Consider the following 20773-nt stretch of genomic DNA (forward strand, 5'->3'; position numbering starts at 1 on the left):
CGGTGAAGCGGGAGCGGGGAGGACTGAGCGGGTTGGGCTGAGGAGAAGCAATCTGAGTTGGGTTGAGGGGGCCGGGCTGAGGGAGAACAGAGCCGGTCCGGGTGAGGGGGACCGGCCCCGCGGAAGCACCATGTCGGGGTCGGCGAGGACGGCCATCTGCCTGCTGCGCTGCGACCTGCGTGCCCACGATAACCAGGTAAGGTCCGGCCGGCAGCACCCCCCTCCGCGGGGTTTTCAGTAGGAATAACCCCACCGTTGGCTGTGCTGTGGAGAGGAGCGCGCTGCAGCCTGCCCCCGAGAGCTGTCATGGCCCTTTCTGTGTTCCCAGGTGCTCCACTGGGCTCAGAGTAACGCTGATTTTGTTGTTCCCCTGTACTGCTTCGACCCGCGGCACTACCTGCGCACCCATTGGTATGGCTTCCCGAAGACAGGGCCCTACCGGCTCAGGTTTTTGCTGGAAAGCGTGACGGATCTAAGGGAAACGCTCAAGAAAAAAGGAAGGTAATTAAGAAAGAACTATGCAAATAACCCATCCATTTTTGTTTCCCGGGTCGTTTTCAACACATATCTCTGCTATGAGTCAGATCATGTCAGATACTCTGGGCTCTGATGGTGGTTTGTTTCAGAGAGCCAGCCCATCTGTTAGACACAGTAAGGTCCCATACATAACCCCTGTTCAGATGACCTGCCATAGCATCTGCAAGGGAACAAAGAGTGATCCAGTCTGTGTGCCATGCAGGGTTTGTTCTCTTGAACTCAGATATCACAGGATGGACATCAGGCTTGAGCGCTTTGCCCAGAGTCCTGATGACTGGTGACATGAAAGGCAGTCTTCTGAGGTGCCAGCAGCAACGGTAACCACTGTTGCATGCATCCTTTCTTGTGCCTAGTGAGTTTTCCCTAGGAGTTGGCTTGAGACAGACCAACATGGATCCTGGCTTGTGAGACCAGGGAGTTCAGTTTGTGCATGCCCTGTCTTGCTAAACCCAGTCTTTTAGTTAGGCTACACTGTGGGAAGGGGTCTTCAGAGACTCCTCCTTCATTATGCCTTTACAAACCATAACTCAAGTAGACCAGGGAGTGAAGATCTACCCGCTGAAGAACCTGTTACCAGCTAATATCTGTCTTTGCTTAGCAGATCAGCCTGTCTTCTCCCAAGAGCAGCCTAACAGTGGTGGTAAAAGCAAGAGGAATGGCTCTGGGTTTGCAGTGCAGTGTACATTCACATGGTGAATGTTATGCGAGACTGAAAAAACTGACCAGTGGGTATCTGCACCCACACTCTGCAGTGAACAGATTCAGAGCTGCTTGAATGCTGCTGTGGTGCTGTCAGTGGCAGATAAAGAGATTGGTCTTCTGCAGTGAGAGATGTGTGGTCGTGAAGAACCATGCTAAGACATAGGAGTAATGCAGCGGTAGAAATTTCCTCCATGTTCAGTCTGTGCTATTCTCTGCGGGAAGCCTGTTCTCTGATTTTCTGTGGGAAGTAAGGGGACCAGCTCTCACGGCAGCAGCCCTTGCTCTTGCCTTCTTCAGGCCCAGCCCATCTCTGGAAGAAACTTTCCAGTTCTGGTTTACAGTTTTCTGGCAAAAGCACTGTATTGCCCCTTCAGGAAATTCTTCTTCAGCACAGGCCTCCATTAGATGACACAGTAGTGATTGTGTCAGTGCACATGAGAGGAAGGGAAAGGGACAGAGGCATGTATGAGGCTCCTCACAAAACTGCACCCATCTCTGTCCAGGTTTCTCACCGCAGCTTCTCGTTTGGTGTGGTGCCCTGGGTACACAGCTGGGCAGTTGGTGAGGTTGCAAGGTGGGAGGGAAGTTTTGTTGACTCTGCTATGAACACAGAGCGTTCACAGGAAAGAATTCCTCTGAATACCACCACATGAAAGTGGAGAGGGGTCTGCCCACAAGCAACCACCACTTGATGGTGAATGCGATTGAAAGAGGAATCACTTCTTGAATCTCAGCCTAAGCATGTGAGGATGAACAGATCTGACAGATTTACTTTTAGGTAACAGCCTGGCTTTATGCCCAGTCATCCCTTGTAAGGCATCTGGGGTGGCAGAAATGTGTGTAAGCCCCAGAGGCTTAACAAACTATGTTCACTGAGTCCTAAAAATGTAGGCTAGTCAAATCCTGTTTGTTTGCCTCCACATGCTGTCCATGCTCCGTAGAGAACTAATACATGGGTTCCTAGGCTGGGGCTAGGGGCCTCCTGCATACACAAATAACAATAACATCAAACCTAATTCAGGGCAGTATTTTGTGTCTGCAGTACCCTTGTTGTGAGGAAGGGGAAGCCGGAAGATGTGGTTCGTGATCTGATTACTCAGCTGGGCTCTGTCAGTGCTGTGGTTTTCCATGAAGAGGTAAGAGAAATACTTGAGTGACACTATTAAAAGATAAAATTAGGTTGTGGAGGTTTCTTCCACAACCAAATGGTGATGCAGATCCTGTGTATTCAGAGCCTTTCTTGTCTGTGGTATGTTAACCTTGGTGAAACTGGCTAGCTCTTAGGATGGGGATGTTGTAGGTGTCTGTGTGGGAGTCGGCTGGCAGCAGCTATTTGTGATTGATTGCTTGCGGGTGCTGTCTTGAGGAAGAAGAGTTTCTGGCAACTGGTATTTTAGGTCAGCTGAGTCCATTCCTCTATCTGTTTGCATCAAGACCTTCCTTGCACAGGGAGCTAGTTCCCAGGAGGCATATTGTACTGAGCGTAGAAAAGGCCCACAGTGAGTTGACAGCACCCATACTTAGGCACTTGCCCACCAATGTGTGTTAAAGAACAAAAGACAAGTCCAGTCCTGGACTGTCAATGGGGTTGGTGTGGCACTGACATCTCTTCACCAAGCTATTTGATCTAGAGCCTGCCAAGTTCAGTGGAGGGCTCTGGATCCAAACCACCAGATCTGGAGGCTTTGTGCACACACACACACACGTATATACACGTATGTATGTAGATGTATGTATGTAGATGTATGTATGTAGATGCACTCAGTATTAGAGGTTGGACCTCAGAGGGACCTAATGCAGGAATTGCTGTGACCTGCACTGCAGGTATTCCTGCTGTTAGGCCTTGACAACTTGACAGCCCACACCTCTCATAGAGCCAGATTCCATGCAGCTCTAAGAAAAACCACAGAGGATCAGACAGAAGGCTTCATCGTGCTCCATAACCTTCTTCCTGACAGTGACCAATTACGGATGCCCAGGAGCAGGACTAATATGTAAAGATACTTTCCCTGAATACCTTCCCAGCCTCCAAGAATCCATGGCTGAAGGATTTCTTGAAATAGCAATGCTGTCCTTATATTCAGTAACCCTCAGTGGATTTCTTTTGCATATATTTGTCTGGTCACCTTTCCAGCCCATGCAAACTTAAAACACCCGCAACATTCTACATCAAGGAGTTCCTTATTTCAGTGTTGGCCCTAGCAATGGATAGTGAAAACATGCTTTGGGTTTGGCAGAGGGAAAGACTTGGAGATTGTGTGCACCTCTCTAAAGGGAGCTGGCCTCACTGCATTTTGTTCTCCCTAGGCCACACAGGAGGAGCTGGATGTGGAAAAGGAGCTGTGCCAAGTGTGTAGTCAGCACGGGGTGAAAGTTCACACATTCTGGGCATCCACGCTGTATCATCGGGATGACCTTCCCTTCAGACCTATTGCCAGGTGGGCTGCTCCATGGTTATCACTTGCTCTTCCACTGTCTCATTTGTTTCTCACTCCAGTGAACTGCTCAGGAGGGGTTTTAGTAATCTGGTCCTACAGGGAAAGAGAAGGCAGCAAGAGGATGCAAATTTTTACATTGAGGTTAGCAGTGGGTAATCAGAATTTATGTAAGATAAATGTGACCCTCATGGATTGCCCCATTAGGACACATCTTAAATGGAAAAGGCAACATTTGCATCAGAAGCAGAAAGAAACTGGATGAAGGACTGAACTGATGGTTGCTAGCCCCAGGGGCATCTACCTCAATTGTTTCAGGAAATGTACAACAAACCCTCAGGGGAGTGCAGCCAGAAAACAAACCCTCCATCTGAGGAAGCCATGAGGTGCTGTGTGTGGGGCTCAGGGTAGCTGTCCTGCCCAAGGAGATGTGACTGTGCTGTGATCTGTGCAGGTTGCCCGATGTCTACACCCATTTCCGAAAAGCTGTGGAATCTGAGGCAAAGGTCCGGCCAACCCTGCGGATGGCAGATCAGCTACAGCCTCTGGCTCCAGGGGTGGAAGAAGGGTGTATCCCTACAATGGAGGATTTGGGGCAGAAGGGTAAGAAAGTTGCGCCCATGGAATCCTACTTAGAGGTGTCTCTTACTCAGAATCAAAACACGGAGGCCTCCCAAAGGCCTCAAACTGTAACTAAGCCTCTGTTCACTCATAAATAAAGGTAAATTCCCTGCTTAGAAGAGCTGCCCTCCAGCTGGGTGGCAAACATCCTCTTAGTCGTTAATTTTTAGTATGTTTCATGTGTCCCTTTGTTTTAAAGGAAGACCAAGAAGAGCTGAACATCCCTAGATTTTGAGCTCCCTACTTCTGAGCTGCTTTCCAAGGGGGTAACAAGGTGTGGTGTTTTCTGTAGCAGATCCCAGCATGGATCCACGAACAGCCTTCCCTGGCAGTGGAGGAGAGACCCAGGCTTTAATGAGACTGCAGTAGTATTTCTGGGACACGGTAACTCTTACATTTCCTTGTCTACATCCTCCCCCTTGTACATATGGCTGTGCAGGTGGGTGAGGCTGCAATTTCACTTCCTAATATTTCCTTAGCTCCTGTATAACACTTTACAAAAGAGAGAATTAGCATTATTTCAGTCTTCAGAGAGACAAACTAAATCAAAAAGAAGTCATCCAGGAACTGGGAATGTCAACAAAACACTTATGAACCTGGTTTAGTGGCCATCCATCTTAAGTCTTTTTTTACATCAACTTTTGGTACTTGGGATGATTTTTTAGCTCCTTCACCTTGATTTGTCCTTTCTACTCTCCTATCCCACGTCATCAGCAATGTAGTTCCTCCATTTCTGAGGAGTGAGAAGTGGCCTCAAGGGCTGCAGCTGCCACTGGGGCGAGGAACAACCAACCTAAGCTATTGCCCACAGTTAAAAATAGTAGGAAGTTCCTAGTAGTGTCTGGTTTAAAAATTTACAGTCAGTAATTACAGTTACTTCTTACTTCCCCACTTTGGTGAGGTGAAGCTGCTGCTGACTGCGTTTGCTGACCCAGTTTTGAACCTTTTTCTAGTCTAGTTTGAGGAATTGCCTTAGATTTGCGTTATGTGAATTTAGACAAAGACACGTGCTGATTTCAAACTGCATCAGACCCTACGCAGCTTTGTGGATAAAGAGGGTAGCATCTCCCCAGCTGAGATGGCTTAAGAAGTGTTCTGTGCTCAGTGGATCACTGGGACAACCCCCAGGGGCTTCTTTCAGCTGTGCTACAGAAGCTCCTGTATTCCTTTGCTGGGGAGCATTGTCCTGGTTGAACTCCAGTGGGCAGCTCAGTCCCACACAGCTGTTCATTTGCTCCCCACCAGTAGGATGAGGGAAAGAATTGGAAGGGTAAAAGTAAGAAAACTCATGGCTTGGGATAAAGACAGTTATATAAGTAGAGCTGCATGCACAGGCACAGAAAACCAAGCAATTCATTCACCACTTCCAATTGGCAGGCAGGTGTTCAGGCATCTCCAGGAAAGCAGTGCTCCATCACACTTAACGATGACTTGGGAAAACAAATGCCATCACTCTAGATGACTCCCCTTTTTTCTCAGCTTTATATGCTGAGCATGACTTCATGTAGTATGGCATATCCCTTGGATCAGTTGGGGTCAGCTGTCCTGGCCGTGTCCCCTCCCAACCCCTTGTGCACCCCCAGCCTGCTCACTGGTGGGGTAAGGAGCAGAAAAGGCCTTGACTGTGCAACCACTGCTCAGCAGTAACAAACACATCCCTGTGTTATCAACTCCGTTTCCAGCACAGATCCAAATCACAGCCCCATACCAGCTACTATGAAGAAAACTAACTCTATTCCAGTCAAAACTACCTGCATGCATGCATAACTTCTACTCTTGGTCAAGCATTAATAGAATCAGTACTGGAAAATCTTCTGGTTTGTTATGCAAATAGTGTCTTCCCCAGTGAGCTACAACAGCCCTTTAGCAATTGGAACCTGCGCAGCGAAGGGGATCAAGGAGAGATCAGGCTTCCCTATATTCCTTGCATCGTGAGTGAAGTGCTCAGAAAATGGAAGGTGTAGGTGGCCCAGAAACAAGAGCCATCAGGATTCCTGCAGCTGAGTGTTGGGTACTGTCAGAAACTGTGGTTCTCAGACTCAAACAAGCAGCCACATGGACAAGGAACTCAGCTACCAGGCCCACTGGTGCTTGTAAGTGGATTATTGATCCACAGTCAGGCAGGTATGTGCAGGGAGCAGCATAGCCAGCTTTGTAGTGCTTGTAGAAAGCAATGCACTACAAGCTGAAGCAGCGAGCATAGCTTGTGACGTGCATTCCAGAGCTATAATGAAAACTGCTGGCCTGATTCGTTCCTGTGCACTGGAGGCAGTCATTTGGCAGCTCTGTAATCCTTGCAGGCAGCCGTGAGAGGGAGCCCAGTGCTGCCTAGCCCCAGTGTGAAAGAAAACTTATTTAGCAGATTGCATATGAAATATTAAAATCATTTGTTCTTTTGCTTGCACAGAACCTGGTTGCGTCTTACAAGGAGATTCGGAATGGACTGGTGGGAATGGATTACTCAACCAAATTTGCACCATGGTAAGGATTTTTGTTGTGAGGCTGGAAGCTCCTTTTCAGCTCCCACCCCAGGCTGATGTTACCTGACTGCTGAGTGCTCACTGGTATGGGTGGGGGTCTCCGTGTGATCCATTTTGCCCTTTTTGCTGGGGCAGCCCCAGAGCTGTTCTTTGGTGTGCTTCCAGGCAGCATTTCCCCAGGAACATTCCTGCAATTAGGAATTGATGAAGCATAGAAGTACTGTGCCAAGAGCCCAGTGTGCTGGGAGCAGTGATGTGGACAGGGCACACCACTTCGCTTTGGCTTTGCTCTGTGTTGTGTCTCAGGGGTGGTTGAGAGCAGCCAGGAAAGAAGCAGAATTTCAGCATTTTGACAGGGTTGTAGCAGAACTTGATCCAGGCCTGGTTTGCTGAATGCTGTGGGGCAAGTCACCTCACCTCACTACCATTCCCTTTTTCTGTGGGGTGAAGGGACACTTCTGATTTGTCCTGTTGCAGAAGGATCTCTTGGGTGGTTAAATGTGATGATGTCTAATTAGGGGATTTAGTCTCCAGTGCTGGAGGGGAGGGGCAGAGTTACTTCCAGACTGAAGCTGCACCAGCAGAACCCAGTTCAGCCTAATGCTGAGAGCATCTGGAGTGTTTTCCTGACAGAATTGCGACGTGAAACGATTTTGTGAGGCTGTTACAGGCCGGTTTTTCTTATTTTCAGCTAGGTTGGTGCTTTAATGGTTGCAGTGGATGGCTCCACCTGCTGGCACTTTGGGATCTCTGACCACTGGCACCGCAGAAGTTCTGTTTGTGGTGGCTGCTCCAGTTTTTCCAAGCTGGCCATTTGCCCAGAGCAGGCAGTCCTGAGCTGCCTGGCCCAAAGTGTTCCTCTGTCAGATAATTGAAATCAGACTGTTCCAGATTGTAGCCAGTCGCTCACATCTCATACCGGCTGTTTCTAAGTGTTAGAGCTAGTCAAGAACTCAGGAAAAACTCTTCAGGCCCTTTCTTCCTGTTTTCCAAAATTCATTAGGACGTCAAATGTTTCCACGAGCTCTAGTAGGAAATTGCAGTAAAACACATTTCTAGGAAAATCACACTAAAAGTTGTTCCTTATCATCCTTTGCAATGGGGTTGGAGTCTACAAGCCCTTTCCTGTCTTCCACAGCACTGCTTTGGAACAAATGAAAGGAGCCCGTAGGACTGAAATGCCAAATCCGAGTTTGATTCCCTAGTTTTCCTACACTGCCTGCGATTTCAGCAAGTCTCTTGTATGACTTCTTCACAACTTGACTAAAGCAGTTTGGGAAGACAGTGGCAGAACTGCAAACCAAGCAAAACCTTTTGGACAACACAGATGCAAAACTGCCCCTCCACTCCCCCTATGCAGATAAGAAGCTGTCAGTGCTGCATCACATTCAGGACTGAAAGCATCATTCTTATGCTTTCAGGCTGGCGCTGGGCTGCATTTCACCTCGATACATCTATGAGCAGATCAAGAAGTATGAAAAAGAGAGGACAGCAAATCAGAGCACATACTGGTATGTCCATGCATCATCAGTGTGGCTTGTTTTCTCTGAAAAGGAAACTGGCGTGGAGTGATTTGTTGACTCTCTTCTTAATGTTTGTTTTTCCTGTGCCTGCTGTCTGGTTCCTCTGGGTTTGTTGAGGCCTGTTTCAGTATGGAGGGCCATGAGGATCATAAAGGGGCTGGAGCACCTGCAAAGATAGACTGAGAAAGTTGGGGCTGTTCAGCCTGGAGAAGAGAAGGCTGCGTGGAGACCTCATAGCAGCCTTCCAGTATCTGAAGGGGTCTACAAGGATACTGGAGAGGGATTCTTCATCAGGGACTGTAGTGACAGGACAAGGGGAAATGGGTTTAAACTTAAACAGGGTAAGTTCAGGTTACATATTAGGAGAAGTTCTTTACTGTGTGGGTGGTGAGGCACTGGAACAGGCTGCCCAAAGAAGTGGTAAATGCTCCATCCCTGGCAGTGTTCAAGGCCAGGATGGACAGAGCCTTGGGCAACCTGGTCTAGTGTGAAGCCCATGGCAGGGGGGTTGGAACTGAATGATCTTAAAGTCCTTTCCAACCCAAACCATCCAAACCATTCTATGATTTTATGATTTGTTTGTCTTTGACATCCAGAGGCTTTAAGCACTTTATAAGTAAAGATTATTAATGCTAGTTGTCATTAATATTGCTTGGAAATTGTGGTTCATAATTTTTAGAAATGTAAATCAGCACCATCCCTCTCTCTATTGCAGTTAGGGGCTAGATGAGAAAGAAGAACAGTGATTTACAAATGTTTACAAATAAAAGCCAAAGGGTTTCTCATGCCAAGGATATGAGGAGGGTTTGACCCCAAAAGCTCTGTGACTTGTACAAATCTTGTGGTGTCGGAAGGACCTCCAGCCACAGTCCAGCAAATGTCCCTGTGCTTGCTGGGCTGCCTGACCGTGACCACAACCCATAGCAAAGGGGACGAGGGGACTGGGAAGTGGGCTTAATGCATCCTGCCTTGTCACCTGTGCTCTTCCTCACCTCACCGCTGCCTGCCTGCCTGCCTGCCTGCAGGTTGTCCTGAAGGAGTCAGGGGGACAGCTGAGGTTGATGCATCCACCACAGGGCTGGCCTTGAACTTGCTCACGCACTCTGATCTGCCCAGACACTGTGAATTGAATCCTGCTAGGGAGGTTTCATGGAGAATCAGGTTCATGTTAGAGCCTGGCCTAACACTACATCTGGATGGGAAAAAAGCCAAACCAGAAAGTCTATGCAAACTTTGTTTTCATATTGGTTTGCTACATTTGCAACATGTCAAGCAGCACAGTGGTTGATGAAGAACAGCCAGAACATTGCCAACAATTCTGGCCAAAATACTGAATTTCATTAAAATTCAAATGACAGATAAAATATCAACCTTTTGCCTGTTGAAGTATATGCTATTTTTTGTTTCATTTTTTCTTCAAACACAAGAGAGGAAAGATTTCAAGCAATGAACATACTCCTGTGTTTCTGTCTAACAGCCAGCCAGCCTGCAGCAGGGGTGTCAGGGTGATCTGAGCATTTTAAAGTGATAAATAATCATTACAAAAGAACCTGTCAAGCTCCCAGGCACTGCAGTCGATTCTACAGTGAAGAACAGACCGTTGTGGCTGCACATGAGGGACTGGTTGACCCTCAGTATCATGACACTAGTTTTAGCATTTGGACAGTGTCCTGTTTTGTAATCAGATTTCCCAGAAAAATCTTTTAAGCCTAAGCATCAGCTGAGCTGATTTCCAATATGCCAGAGAGCCGAAGCAGGTCTCAGACACTGAGGTACCATCATTTTATAAGCAGCTTTTTTTATATAAAGCTATTTTCTGTGGGCCTAGCAGCTGATCTCATGAGCTAGCCACTGTAAAGCCAGTTTTGAAAGGTGCCTTTTAAGTCCCTTACAAAGGTTATTGCTTAAATCAACACGAATCTCTTTGGAATGTGCTGACATGCTTGCTCATGTGGAAGTGTGAAGCTGAATCTGGTCCTCACCCTTCTCTTTGGAGAATTACATCTCAGTAGGGATGGATGAAAAACAGGTTTCCTGAAATCCTGCTCCTGTGCCAAGTTAAGGAAAGCTTCCCAAGTGATTCATGCAAAGTTTGCTTTCACTGTCGTCATCCAGGTGTAAGCTAGATAAGCAGGCGTGGGGCAAGAACTGGGATCACGGGAAGCTACGGGAAATCGCTCATTGTGAATAAACCTCCCTCATGGTGTTAATAATGGGTGCTGTGGAAGCAAAATCCTAATTCAGTGATTTTATCTGACCCACACTGAGCTACTGACATGCCTTTGTGTTTTAGGGTCCTCTTTGAACTGCTGTGGAGGGATTACTTTCGATTTGTGGCCTTGAAGTATGGCAGAAGGATTTTCTCATTAAAAGGTGTGTATGGATCACCATGTTTGGTGAGAAAAGGTAGTCTTACAACAGGGAAAGTAAGAGAAGAGGCAGTTGTCATTGTGTTGTACAAATGTTCTTCTCATAGCACTTGTGTCACCACCCTGGGATGTTACTGGGGGCTTACTGTTAGTACAGAAGTGCATCAACACCACAATGTTGGACACTGTGTAGACACTGAGGCTTTTTTCTCAAATCTGGTTAGAATGGGGAGGATTGTTATCACCTGTCAGTGGGAAGCAGCAGCACAGTAAGAGTGAAGATGCTTTTTCTGGAGAAATCCCACCTTTGGAAAGAATCCAGGCTTGCCCAAGTTCACCAGTGAATCTGGGACAGAGCAAGAACCAACCCAGCACTGTGAAACCCTGGAAGCCAGATATTCATTCTGCCTTGTGCTACATAGGAATCAGGAGATTCAGTTCCAGACCCAGTGACTTAGTACAGGTGTCTACACATGAAATGGGGGTCTGAACTCTTGGTGCAACAACAAATATTTAGTTCATATAGTCAGGAAACCCTACAGCTGATGCCTGCCCTGGGTGAGCTGTTCTCTGTGTGATCTACCTGCCCACACTAAGCATGCAGCACTGTTTTAGGTGCCCCAGGGCAGTCTGCCTGGCATCCAGCTGTGGCTGTGGAGGAGCACATCTCCCTTAGAGTGTGTCACATCTGCCAGGCCTCTGTAGCTGTTTCAAATGCTCTACAGCATTCCAGATGACACTGGATACCAGCAGTGAGCCCAAGTTTAGATGTCTGGAGCTAGAGCCAAGTTGTCCCTGCTGCCTCCCTTCCACTGTACAAAGGACTTTACCCTTGGTCCCCTGCAAACACAAAGTCACCTCCTTCATCTATTCCTATCCTACTGCAGGAGCAAACTGTTACCAGGGGCTTCTGCCAGGTGATTCTGGGTTTAATATCTGCTACAGAAGCTTTTCACATAAACATTGTCTTGGACTAAAACTTACCAAGTAGCTTGGGCCAGCAGACATGGAGTAGCTTCATTCTGATGTCTTGTGGCAACTAAAGTGCCTCTGGCTGTCATTGTTTTATTAACTGCCTGTGTCAGCATTTGCCTCCATTAGCAGCTAATTTTTTCCCCAATAGGGCTTCAAAGTAAAGAGGTTCCCTGGAAGAAGGACATGCAGCTTTTTGACTGTTGGAAAGGTCAGTAAAAACCACAGTTTTGGCTAAGTGTGCTTTTGGTTTCCATCTGTCTGCATGCTAACATGGGCTCCAACACTGACTCAGATTTATGCAGAGGAACTGTCAATATAACCAGGGCCTGTCATTTAAACTATTACCACCAAACAAGAATCCAGCCCCTCGCTTTGGTGTGAACACCAGGCACTTGGCTTCACTTCTGAGACTGAGCACAGTACAGGAGTAGGCCCTCAGGGTATATATTATGAATAGCCAGGCTCTGTCCAACTGGCACACACTTTCTGAGGTGCGCTGCAGTTAAACTTGCCTGCCCAGGAGGAAGAGTTTATGACCTGGTGGTCCCTTCTGTTCAGTCACACAGAGGCTGACCAGCCCTCCTTACCAGTGCTAGATTGCCAAGCCTGCTACATTTTGTTCTGATAGGTTTTGGTTAGAAACTTACAACAGTGTTAGAATAAATCACATCTTTTGTTATGCCACTGCCTTTTCTTTAGCTTTTATAACTTTGTTGTCATATGAATAACAAGTATAATATCTTAAAACTTGGAGGGACTAACAGATTGAATTATCAGAATCAGTGAAATAGACACGTGTGTATCTTTCTTCACATTAACGCCATGTGTATCCATTTGGACACAGGTACAATAAATCTTCTCATTAAAAATAGATAAGGCTGTCTACTTTTCAGGTACCAACCCTTGGGACTTGTCCAGTACATCCCTCTCTGCTATTAGTTATCTATCAAGAGTCTTTCTGTTCTTCACCCATCTCACTCTTGTCTGTATATTTATTTTGCTCTGCAGAATTCCAGTCTGAGCTTTTTCTGTACCTTGTTTTTTTTCTTGACAAATATTCTCATTTTAATTTTCAGTATAATTTCCTGTTTCATTTCCAGTGCACGTTGCACGCCCCGTAAACCTCACTGAAATCTCTACCTGCCACTTTACCTCTCTGATGGCTGCGAGTGCATGACCACAGATTGGTTTATGAGTGTCCCAAAATGTCATCATGTCCCAGCGCTGTCTTTTGTCTCTGCAGAGGGCAAAACAGGGGTTCCTTTTGTGGATGCCAACATGCGAGAGCTGGCTGCAACAGGCTTCATGTCTAACAGAGGGCGGCAGAATGTCGCCAGCTTTCTTGCAAAGGACCTGGGTCTGGACTGGAGGATGGGAGCAGAATGGTTTGAATACCTGCTGGTAAGACTGAACCCTTTTTGTATCTGGAGTGGTTTGTCCTCTCTGCCCTGAGTGACAGCCAGGAGCTCAGCTCTGCCTGATAAGGGAGGATACAGAAGATGATCAGTAGTTTTCAGGCTGATAGAAGTGCATGTGTATACCGCTTGCATGGTATGTACTTCCCAAAGCTCATGTAAGAAGAGGGAATTTTGCCACAGTGAAGCCTCCATCAAATATGATGTAGCTGGGAAATTTGCGATGATGGTTTTGATCTTCCATGTAGGGTTTTAGCCAAGGCTCTGTCACACTTGAGAATGCTTTCAAACATCAGTTATATTAACGGTGCTCTGATTTGCTCACCCCAGAGGCTGGGGAGGAGGACAGCCCAGAAATAGAACATAGAAAGAAATGTGTTGTGCCCACTGATGCCAGTGTTGGCACAGTGTCTTCGCATTGATTACTCTGGACAGGGAAGCCATCTAGTTAGGAACAGTCAAGTATGGACAATAGCTGGGTCAGCTTCCAGAGAGCTCCACCCTGTCTGGAGGCATCGTTTTTCATGCTGGGAGTCATGGGTCTCCCTGCCAACTGGGGCACCAGTTCATTCCTCATATGCCAGTCAGCAGCTGTGTAAACTCAGTTAAATAGCTGGGTTGCTTCTCCATCCTTCAGTCCCCCCTGATGTGCCCTGTGATACTGATATCAGCAGCACCATGCTGAGTGGTGAAAACTGAGGCTGAGGAGGTGAATCTGCATGAAAATAAAATCAAAACGTAAAACGTTCTCACCATGTTTCAGTATTTAAAGGATGGCTACAAGAAGATGGAGACTCCCTTTTTGCAAGGAGTCACATGGAAAAGATGAGGGGTCATGGGCACAAGTTACTCCTGGGGAATTCCGACTGGACACAAGAGGAAAAGTTTTCACACTGAGAACAGTCAGCCACTGGAATAATCTCCCCAGGGAAGTAGTGGGTTCCCCAACACTGGATACTTTAAAGATTCAACTGTACATGATCCTGGGACATCTAGTTTATGTCATGCTTTGCCTCAAAAAATGATCCTTGAGGTCCCTTCCAACCTGGTATTCTAGGTTTCAAAGCAGTTAGGAAGGTAACTTCATTTCAGAGACAGAGCTTCATGTACAGGCAAGCCTTGTACTCGAAGTCTGGTTAAGAGCTGGGAGTCACAAACTGAGTCTTTGCTCTGACAGTGGGGCAGCTAGCCTTCCTCAGCTAGGAGCTTGGCTCACTTTACAGTCAGATGAGAGGGGCCAGATAAATTCCAGGTCCTATTTCCCAAGAGAGGAAGACCTGGGAGGTCTCACACTAGAAAGATGCAACTTGGGTTACATACCTTTATTCATATAGGCATGAATGTTACCAGCCTTGCTGGAAGCAGGATTTAGCACTCTTACCTCAGGAAACCCCGGATGCTGACTGCCACTACAGGCTGGTGTGGCACATGCTGATCCTTGTGTCCTTCTGTCCCTTCCTTTCCGCTTGTATCATACTGACACATTGCTAGACAGCTCTCTTACTTTAAGCTGGTGACACCCCCAGAGTAACACAGAGGAGAGAGGGAGATAAGGCTACAGAATGGTAGAGGCCAATATAGAACTGAAACTGGTCTTGCTTGCCTCTAAAGAGGAAAAGCAATGCATATTTAATCTCTGATACTTCCAGCAAAGGCTCACTGAGTGTCTGTGCATGCCTGTGAAGAAAAGGGTGTTTGTCATCCACACCAGATGGGCAGGGAAACTAAGGGTCTCTGAAGCCAGGGGAAAGGCCAGAGACCTCTGGTGTCCTGAACAGAATAAATCAGCTATGGTTTCATGCACAGGGTCAGGCCCAAGGGAAAGGGAAAGAAACAAACAGAAGAGAATGCCAGGAAGGGGCAAGGCTGAGGGGGAAATGAGCCTGCTTCTTCTAGTCCTCTTGTATTTGCCCTCACCTCTCACAGATGCTTTCCTGCATGCTGATTGTGCAATCAGGCCTCTGATGGCATCTTTCTTTCACTCCTTATCTGCCCAGCAGGGGGAAGTGCTGTGGGAAGGGGAAGCACAGTGAGCATAGCTGGCTGTGGATCACCCTGACCCCAGATAGAATCATAGAATAGTTAGGGTTGGAAAGGACCTTAAGATCATCAAGTTCCAACCCCCCTGCCATGGGCAGGGACACCTTGCTCTAAACCATATCACCCAAGGCCTCGTCCAACCTGGCCTTGAACACTGCCAGGGATGGAGCATTCACAACCTCCCTGGACAACCCATTCCAGTGCCTCACCACCCTAACAGGAAATAATTTCCTCCTTATATCCAATCTAAACTTCCCTTGTTTAAGTTTTAACCCATTACCCCTTGTCCTATCACTACAGTCCCTAATGAAGAGTCCATGCCCAGCATCCCTATAGGCCCCCTTCAGATACTGGAAGGCTGCTATGAGGTCTCCAAGCAGCCTTCTCTTCTCTTCTCCAGGCTGAACAGTCCCAACTTTCTCAGCCTTCTTGGCTTTGCAAGGAAAGGGGAAGGGACCTGGCAAAGCCCACTCCTCTGCCTTCTGCCATCCGGGGGCATTGAGCTGCTTGCTTTGAGGAGTGGCTGAGATTTTGGAAACATCACTGGGTGGCATGTCTGTTGCTGCAGTAAAGGGAGCACAGCACTGAACCTGCTGAGTGACATGTCTTTGCAGACTCTTCCTGCTGCGCCTGCCAGCTTTCACAATGCTGACACCCCTCTTGGGAAGGCCCAAAGATCTCACACCCTATCTGCTATCACCGCCACTCCCCTCCTGAGCTAGGTTTGAATTGTCCTACAGCTGGAAAGCTTCTGATGCTGGACTTGAGCCACACTGTACAGCTGAGGAGAACTCAGACTGGACCTTGTTCTGCTCTTGTTTGTGACTGTTACAGGAGTCTTGCTCTAGTTTAGGTAAGAACCCTTGAGTGCAGCCTACTGAGCATGTCATGAGATCTCAAGTGATCCCCGTAGCAAAGCACGTCTCTCTGCCAAAAGCTGAGGCTTATAGAATGGTTTGGGTTGGAAAGGACCTGAAGAACATCTAGTTCTCTGCCATGGGTAGGGACACCTCATCCTAGACAATGTTGCCCAAGGCTCTGTCTAACCTGGCCTTGAACACTGACAGGGGTGTAGCATTTACTGCTTCTCGGGGCAACCTGTTCCAGTGCCTTACCATCCTCACAGCAAAGAACTTCTTCCTTATATCTAACCTGAACTTCCCCTGTTTAAGTTTAAACCCTTTACCTGATGAAGTTTGAGTATAGCAGAGAAAAAACTTCAGTGTTTGTATTGACTGCATCTTCATACACTCAGTTGGGTCAGTCCATACAGTCCAAATTAGACTTGTCTCCAACCTGCCTAATAGGATCTGCAGATGATTTTGTTCATCTGTGGTCTCTGGGTAACTGATCAGAATTTTCTCTTGTATTTGGAATGTAGTGGGCAATGTTTCTTGGAATATAAGCACTCAAAAGCTAGGCCTGCTTGTCATGAAGTCTGCCACATGATGGCAGAAAGGGAAGGATTTATATTCTTTTTAAAAAGGAAACTGAAAAAAATACTTTGATTGGACTTTTACCTGTCTCATTGACCTAAGGACTAGGAAGTGAAGTAGCCTGGGAAGCTGACGCCAGCTGTAAAAAACAGAATCACAGAATGGTTTGTGTTGGAAGGGACCTTAAAGCTCACCCAGTTCCAGCACCCTGCCACAGGCAGGGACACCTTCCACTAGACCAGATTGCTCCAAGCCCTGTCCAGCAGCCATGCAGCATGGTCCTCTTCTGAGCCAGGCAGCCATACCTATATGGAAGAGCTCTGACTACCCCAGTGTAACCAGACTGATTCCCATGCAAGGAATTTCCCCTTTGAGATAAAAGGTGAATGAAGAGAGAAGGCTCACAAGGGCCTCCACCTTGTCTTACTGTTTTCTTCTTCTGTTCTCAAGGTGGATTATGATGTTTGTAGCAATTATGGCAACTGGTTATACAGTGCTGGTGTTGGCAACGACCCACGGGACAACAGGAAGTTTAACATGGTTAAGCAAGGCCTGGATTACGATGGCAATGTAAGTCTTCTTTGGCTGTCTTACAATGAATAGTGCAGCAAAGCATCTGTGGTAGTTTCAGGGAACAGAGGAAGTCAGTCTGCTATGTGGGTACTGCTGTGTGGAATCTACTGTGTTGAAATGGCAAAAGCCATTCTGTGATTTCCTCCTTGCCAACAGTCAGGCAGGTTCCTCGTTTCACAGGCAGATCTGATGGTTACAATCTGCTGCTGTCCCCAAAGAGGCTGGTGCTCTGTATGCTCTCCCTGCCCTGCTGTTGGTCTGTGCTTCGTGTTTCATCACCACTTCTTCTGGGCAACAGCCACATCCCATCAGTATCTTACACAGCCATTTCCTCGAGCACAGAGCAGCTTCTTGGAGAACTCACAAGTGACAGGAGAGATGGAGCTGCTCCTTGAGAGGTTCTGGAGAGCAGATTAAACTTGTGACTCCTCTGACTTTCCTCTGTAAGTGGTGGGAGCAGAAAAATCACCCTTACCTGCTTAGCCAGACTTTACATACTGGATTGCCTGTTTCCTCCCTACTCTTTAGTTTCAGGCAAGCTGCTCTGTTGCCTTTTGGCTAAGTCCTGCCTTGCTGGCAGGCCTTAGCAAGGAATCAGAAATCAGTCCTAGTAGGAGACACAGCAGTAGAGTCAATGGGAGAGATTCAGGGGCAAGGAGGGGGGTTCATCTTACCAAGCACAAGAGTGTGCATCTGAGCTAATCACCCTAGTTTCCTTCAGTCACTGGAAAGAAAAAAGGACTTCTTGGAAGTCACTTCGTATCACTATGTCTTAAATAGGGGAGGTGAACTGTATCCAAAGAGCACCCATTTCCCTCCTCTGCCTACGTCTGTGAGAAGAGCTTCAGCATCTAGGTCTCTGTCCTGAGGCACTAATTTTGGGTAGAGAGTTTAGCAGGAGGGGCTAAGGCTTGACAGAGGTAGCTGATGTGATAGTACATCAGCTTCTTCACCTGGAAATCAGACTTTTCTTTGATGTTAAGAAGGACCCTTGCTGGGAAGCACTTACGGATAGTTACTGAATGAATACTGTCCCATTGGTTCTGTTTTCAGGGGGATTATGTCCGGCTGTGGGTCCCAGAACTACAGGGCATAAAGGGAGCAGATATCCACACCCCTTGGGCACTTAGCAGTGCTGCTCTCTCCCAGGCAGGAGTAACTCTAGGTGAGACATATCCACAGCCAATTGTGACAGCCGCGGAGTGGAGCCGACACATCAGCCAGAGGCCCGTGAGTACTGGGAAGGTTGGGATGGGGTGAGAGGGCTCCAGGCACCTGCTCTGTGCCTGTAGGAGGGAGTGTCTGCAAATTTGGCTCTTCTTTCTGAGGTACAATGGGAAAAAATTACTCTAATGCAAAGTCACGTTACTTCACAGCACAGGGACTATTTAGCAAGGTCTGCCCTACCAAACTAAACATGGCTGAGGCACAGGCCCAAGTACCGGTCCCCTCTCCTCCAGACAGTTACAGTTAATGTGCTCCCCAGCACTATTTTTGCCAGGGCCAACAAGCACCTTCCAGAACCTTATCCAAGCATAATTTGAGCATACTGCATGCTTAGGACTGTCACAAAATACAGTCCACCCTACATCATATGGACATATACTGTGCCAGGTCAGTTGGTTTTGAGGCTGAAGCATGAACCATGCCTGTTTTGTTTATTATTTTCTAGGCAGCTTTTCTTAGTCAGGTTTTTCTTCATGGACATACATAGTGCAGATATACCCACTGGTGAATGATGTAAATTTTAGCTGCTTCTTTAACCCATCAGCTTTGTATAGTCAGCGGGGCTTAGCCATAGACAGCATGTCTTTCACAGCATCCTTCCCTGCCCTCTGGACCTTGCCAATGGCAAGCAGGAAGGAATGGGTTATCTCTGAAAGCCTTCACTGGGCTAACCACCCCTCAATGCAGACAGACAGAAGAGAGCCAAGGCTGATGTTCAGCTTCTACTCTGTTCATGAGGTCAAAGTAAAACCAACCAACTTCCTACCGTGCTTGAGGGCATCCAAACTGGAGCCAGTAAGATTGGGAGACTGGCTCTTGCACTTTGCTTTTTGAGTGTACTTCCCTTTTAAAATGGGGAAAGACTAAGACGTGGATCCTGCAGTATGTCAGAACTTGTATCTGCTGCCTGGGTTGATGTTCTTGGAGAAGATGGGTATGGAAGGAAAGTGCTCTGTCAGTCTGGTGGGGTCAGTGGTGGTGGAGCTGGAGGGGAAGAAGGAAATAGATGTCACCAATGGTTGTGTATGTCAAGGGGCTGTCATAATGTTGTCTTCCCCCATGCATCCTCCCTGCCTTCTCCCCAGTAAGGATACTTTGTGAAGACTCAGATTTAGTCATTATACTATGTTCAGTGAAGAATGAAGGATGTCTCTGTTTCAGGTTTTAATCCTAAGGTGCAGTAGCAAGTTCTCAGGACACATTTCTTTGCCATGACTGGAAAGTTTTGTGGAAGCAAAGCCTTCCACTTTTAGCCATGTTGTTGAAGGGCCTGGATTATCACCCTTCTGTTTAAAAGTGTATCTGAGATCAGAGAAAGGATTTTGTGAAGGAGCCCCTTGATGAGACACTGCTTTGAGGCAGTGAGAAAACCTGAAGCCAAAAAGCTCCTCTGCCAGGCAGGAGTTCTGTTCTGATCAATGTTCCAGCTCACTTTGGGCTCTGTGGGCCTGTGCTGCCACACTGTGCTTGTGGATGCTTGTGGAGTTAACATACTATTGGGGGGGACTGTCGGCCCAGTGTCACTGAGGCCTGGAGAAGACTCCTCCTCACCCCCCCAAATGGAATATCAAAATACCTTTGAAAATACAAGCTCATACCTTACCCCAAGCCCTAGTTTCCCCAGTCCAAGCCTAGAGCTGCCAGGCCTCCCCACCTTCTTAGTGAATTTGGGAGTAGAAATGCCACTTCCACATCTTCCTGCATGTCAGGGCTGCTTTGTGATCAGACTCGCTCTGCAGCCTGGGTGAATATCTCACTGTTCATCTTTCATCTGCTGCAGGGAAGAAGTCCCCACCCCAGGGGCAGGAGAGGACCTGCACGCTCACCAGTGCGGCACAAGGACAGAGGGATAGATTTTTACTTTTCTCGCAAGAAAGATGCGTGATGAAGGCTGCCCATCCACGAGCCTGCTGGGGAAGTGCTTGGGGGGAGCATTCACTGCTGAAGATGCCAGGGGAGCGGTTAATCTTGATCCAAGCCAATGGCACAAGTCTGGCTGCAGCAGAGTACGTTGGGATGTGCCTGTTCAGTGTTCCCAGAGACACAAGCTGGATGTGGGTGTGTGGAGGTTGGGTATTAGCACCAGTTGTGGTGATGAGATCTTGTGTTTTCGCTGTGGTGCTGAGGCTGTGAGCTCCTGGGCAGTTCACCCATTGCTCCCCAGGAGTGGCTGCCCTTCAGTGCTGAGGCTGTGACTGCCATGGGCAGTGTGTTCCTCTCACCTTTGTAAAGTCCATTGGTTGAAAGGGACTCTCTAATTGATAGTAACTAACCAAAATGGTGTGGCTTTTCTATGTGGAGGAAGTGTGGCTGCTTTTCCAGGGCCTCCTGCCACTGGTGCTTACTGCTGTTGCAGCTAAATTTCTACCTCCCTTTACAAACTGGAGCAGATGATGGTTTATGTGGCAGATGTTCAGTCAGAACTCTTTCTAGTGAACTT

General features: G+C 47.5%; 1 protein-coding gene and 1 long non-coding RNA gene across 2 annotated transcripts in view; one reads left to right on the forward strand and one right to left on the reverse strand.

Moving 5' to 3' along the window:
• LOC133212933 (cryptochrome DASH-like) lies at positions 1 to 20317 on the forward strand. Its single transcript, XM_061354803.1, is given in 14 exon segments — positions 1 to 196; positions 329 to 501; positions 2282 to 2375; positions 3547 to 3677; positions 4129 to 4277; positions 4591 to 4679; positions 6703 to 6776; positions 8197 to 8286; positions 10592 to 10671; positions 11791 to 11850; positions 12886 to 13043; positions 16984 to 17103; positions 18160 to 18336; positions 20114 to 20317. Coding segments are annotated over 14 exon segments (1566 nt in total). The 5' UTR covers positions 1 to 130; the 3' UTR covers positions 20219 to 20317.
• The window catches only part of LOC133212938 (uncharacterized), a 2929-nt gene continuing 1003 nt past the window's right edge, over positions 18848 to 20773 (reverse strand). Inside the window, exon 2 of the long non-coding RNA XR_009725644.1 lies at positions 18848 to 19317. This is a non-coding gene — a long non-coding RNA (uncharacterized LOC133212938). The remainder of the gene's footprint in view (positions 19318 to 20773) is intronic.

This window comes from Neopsephotus bourkii, unplaced genomic scaffold, assembly GCF_033783945.1.
Source record: "Neopsephotus bourkii isolate Nb327-2 ecotype Australia unplaced genomic scaffold, CSIRO-AGI_Nbou_v1 NB_745, whole genome shotgun sequence".
NCBI classification, from domain to species: domain Eukaryota; kingdom Metazoa; phylum Chordata; class Aves; order Psittaciformes; family Psittacidae; genus Neopsephotus; species Neopsephotus bourkii.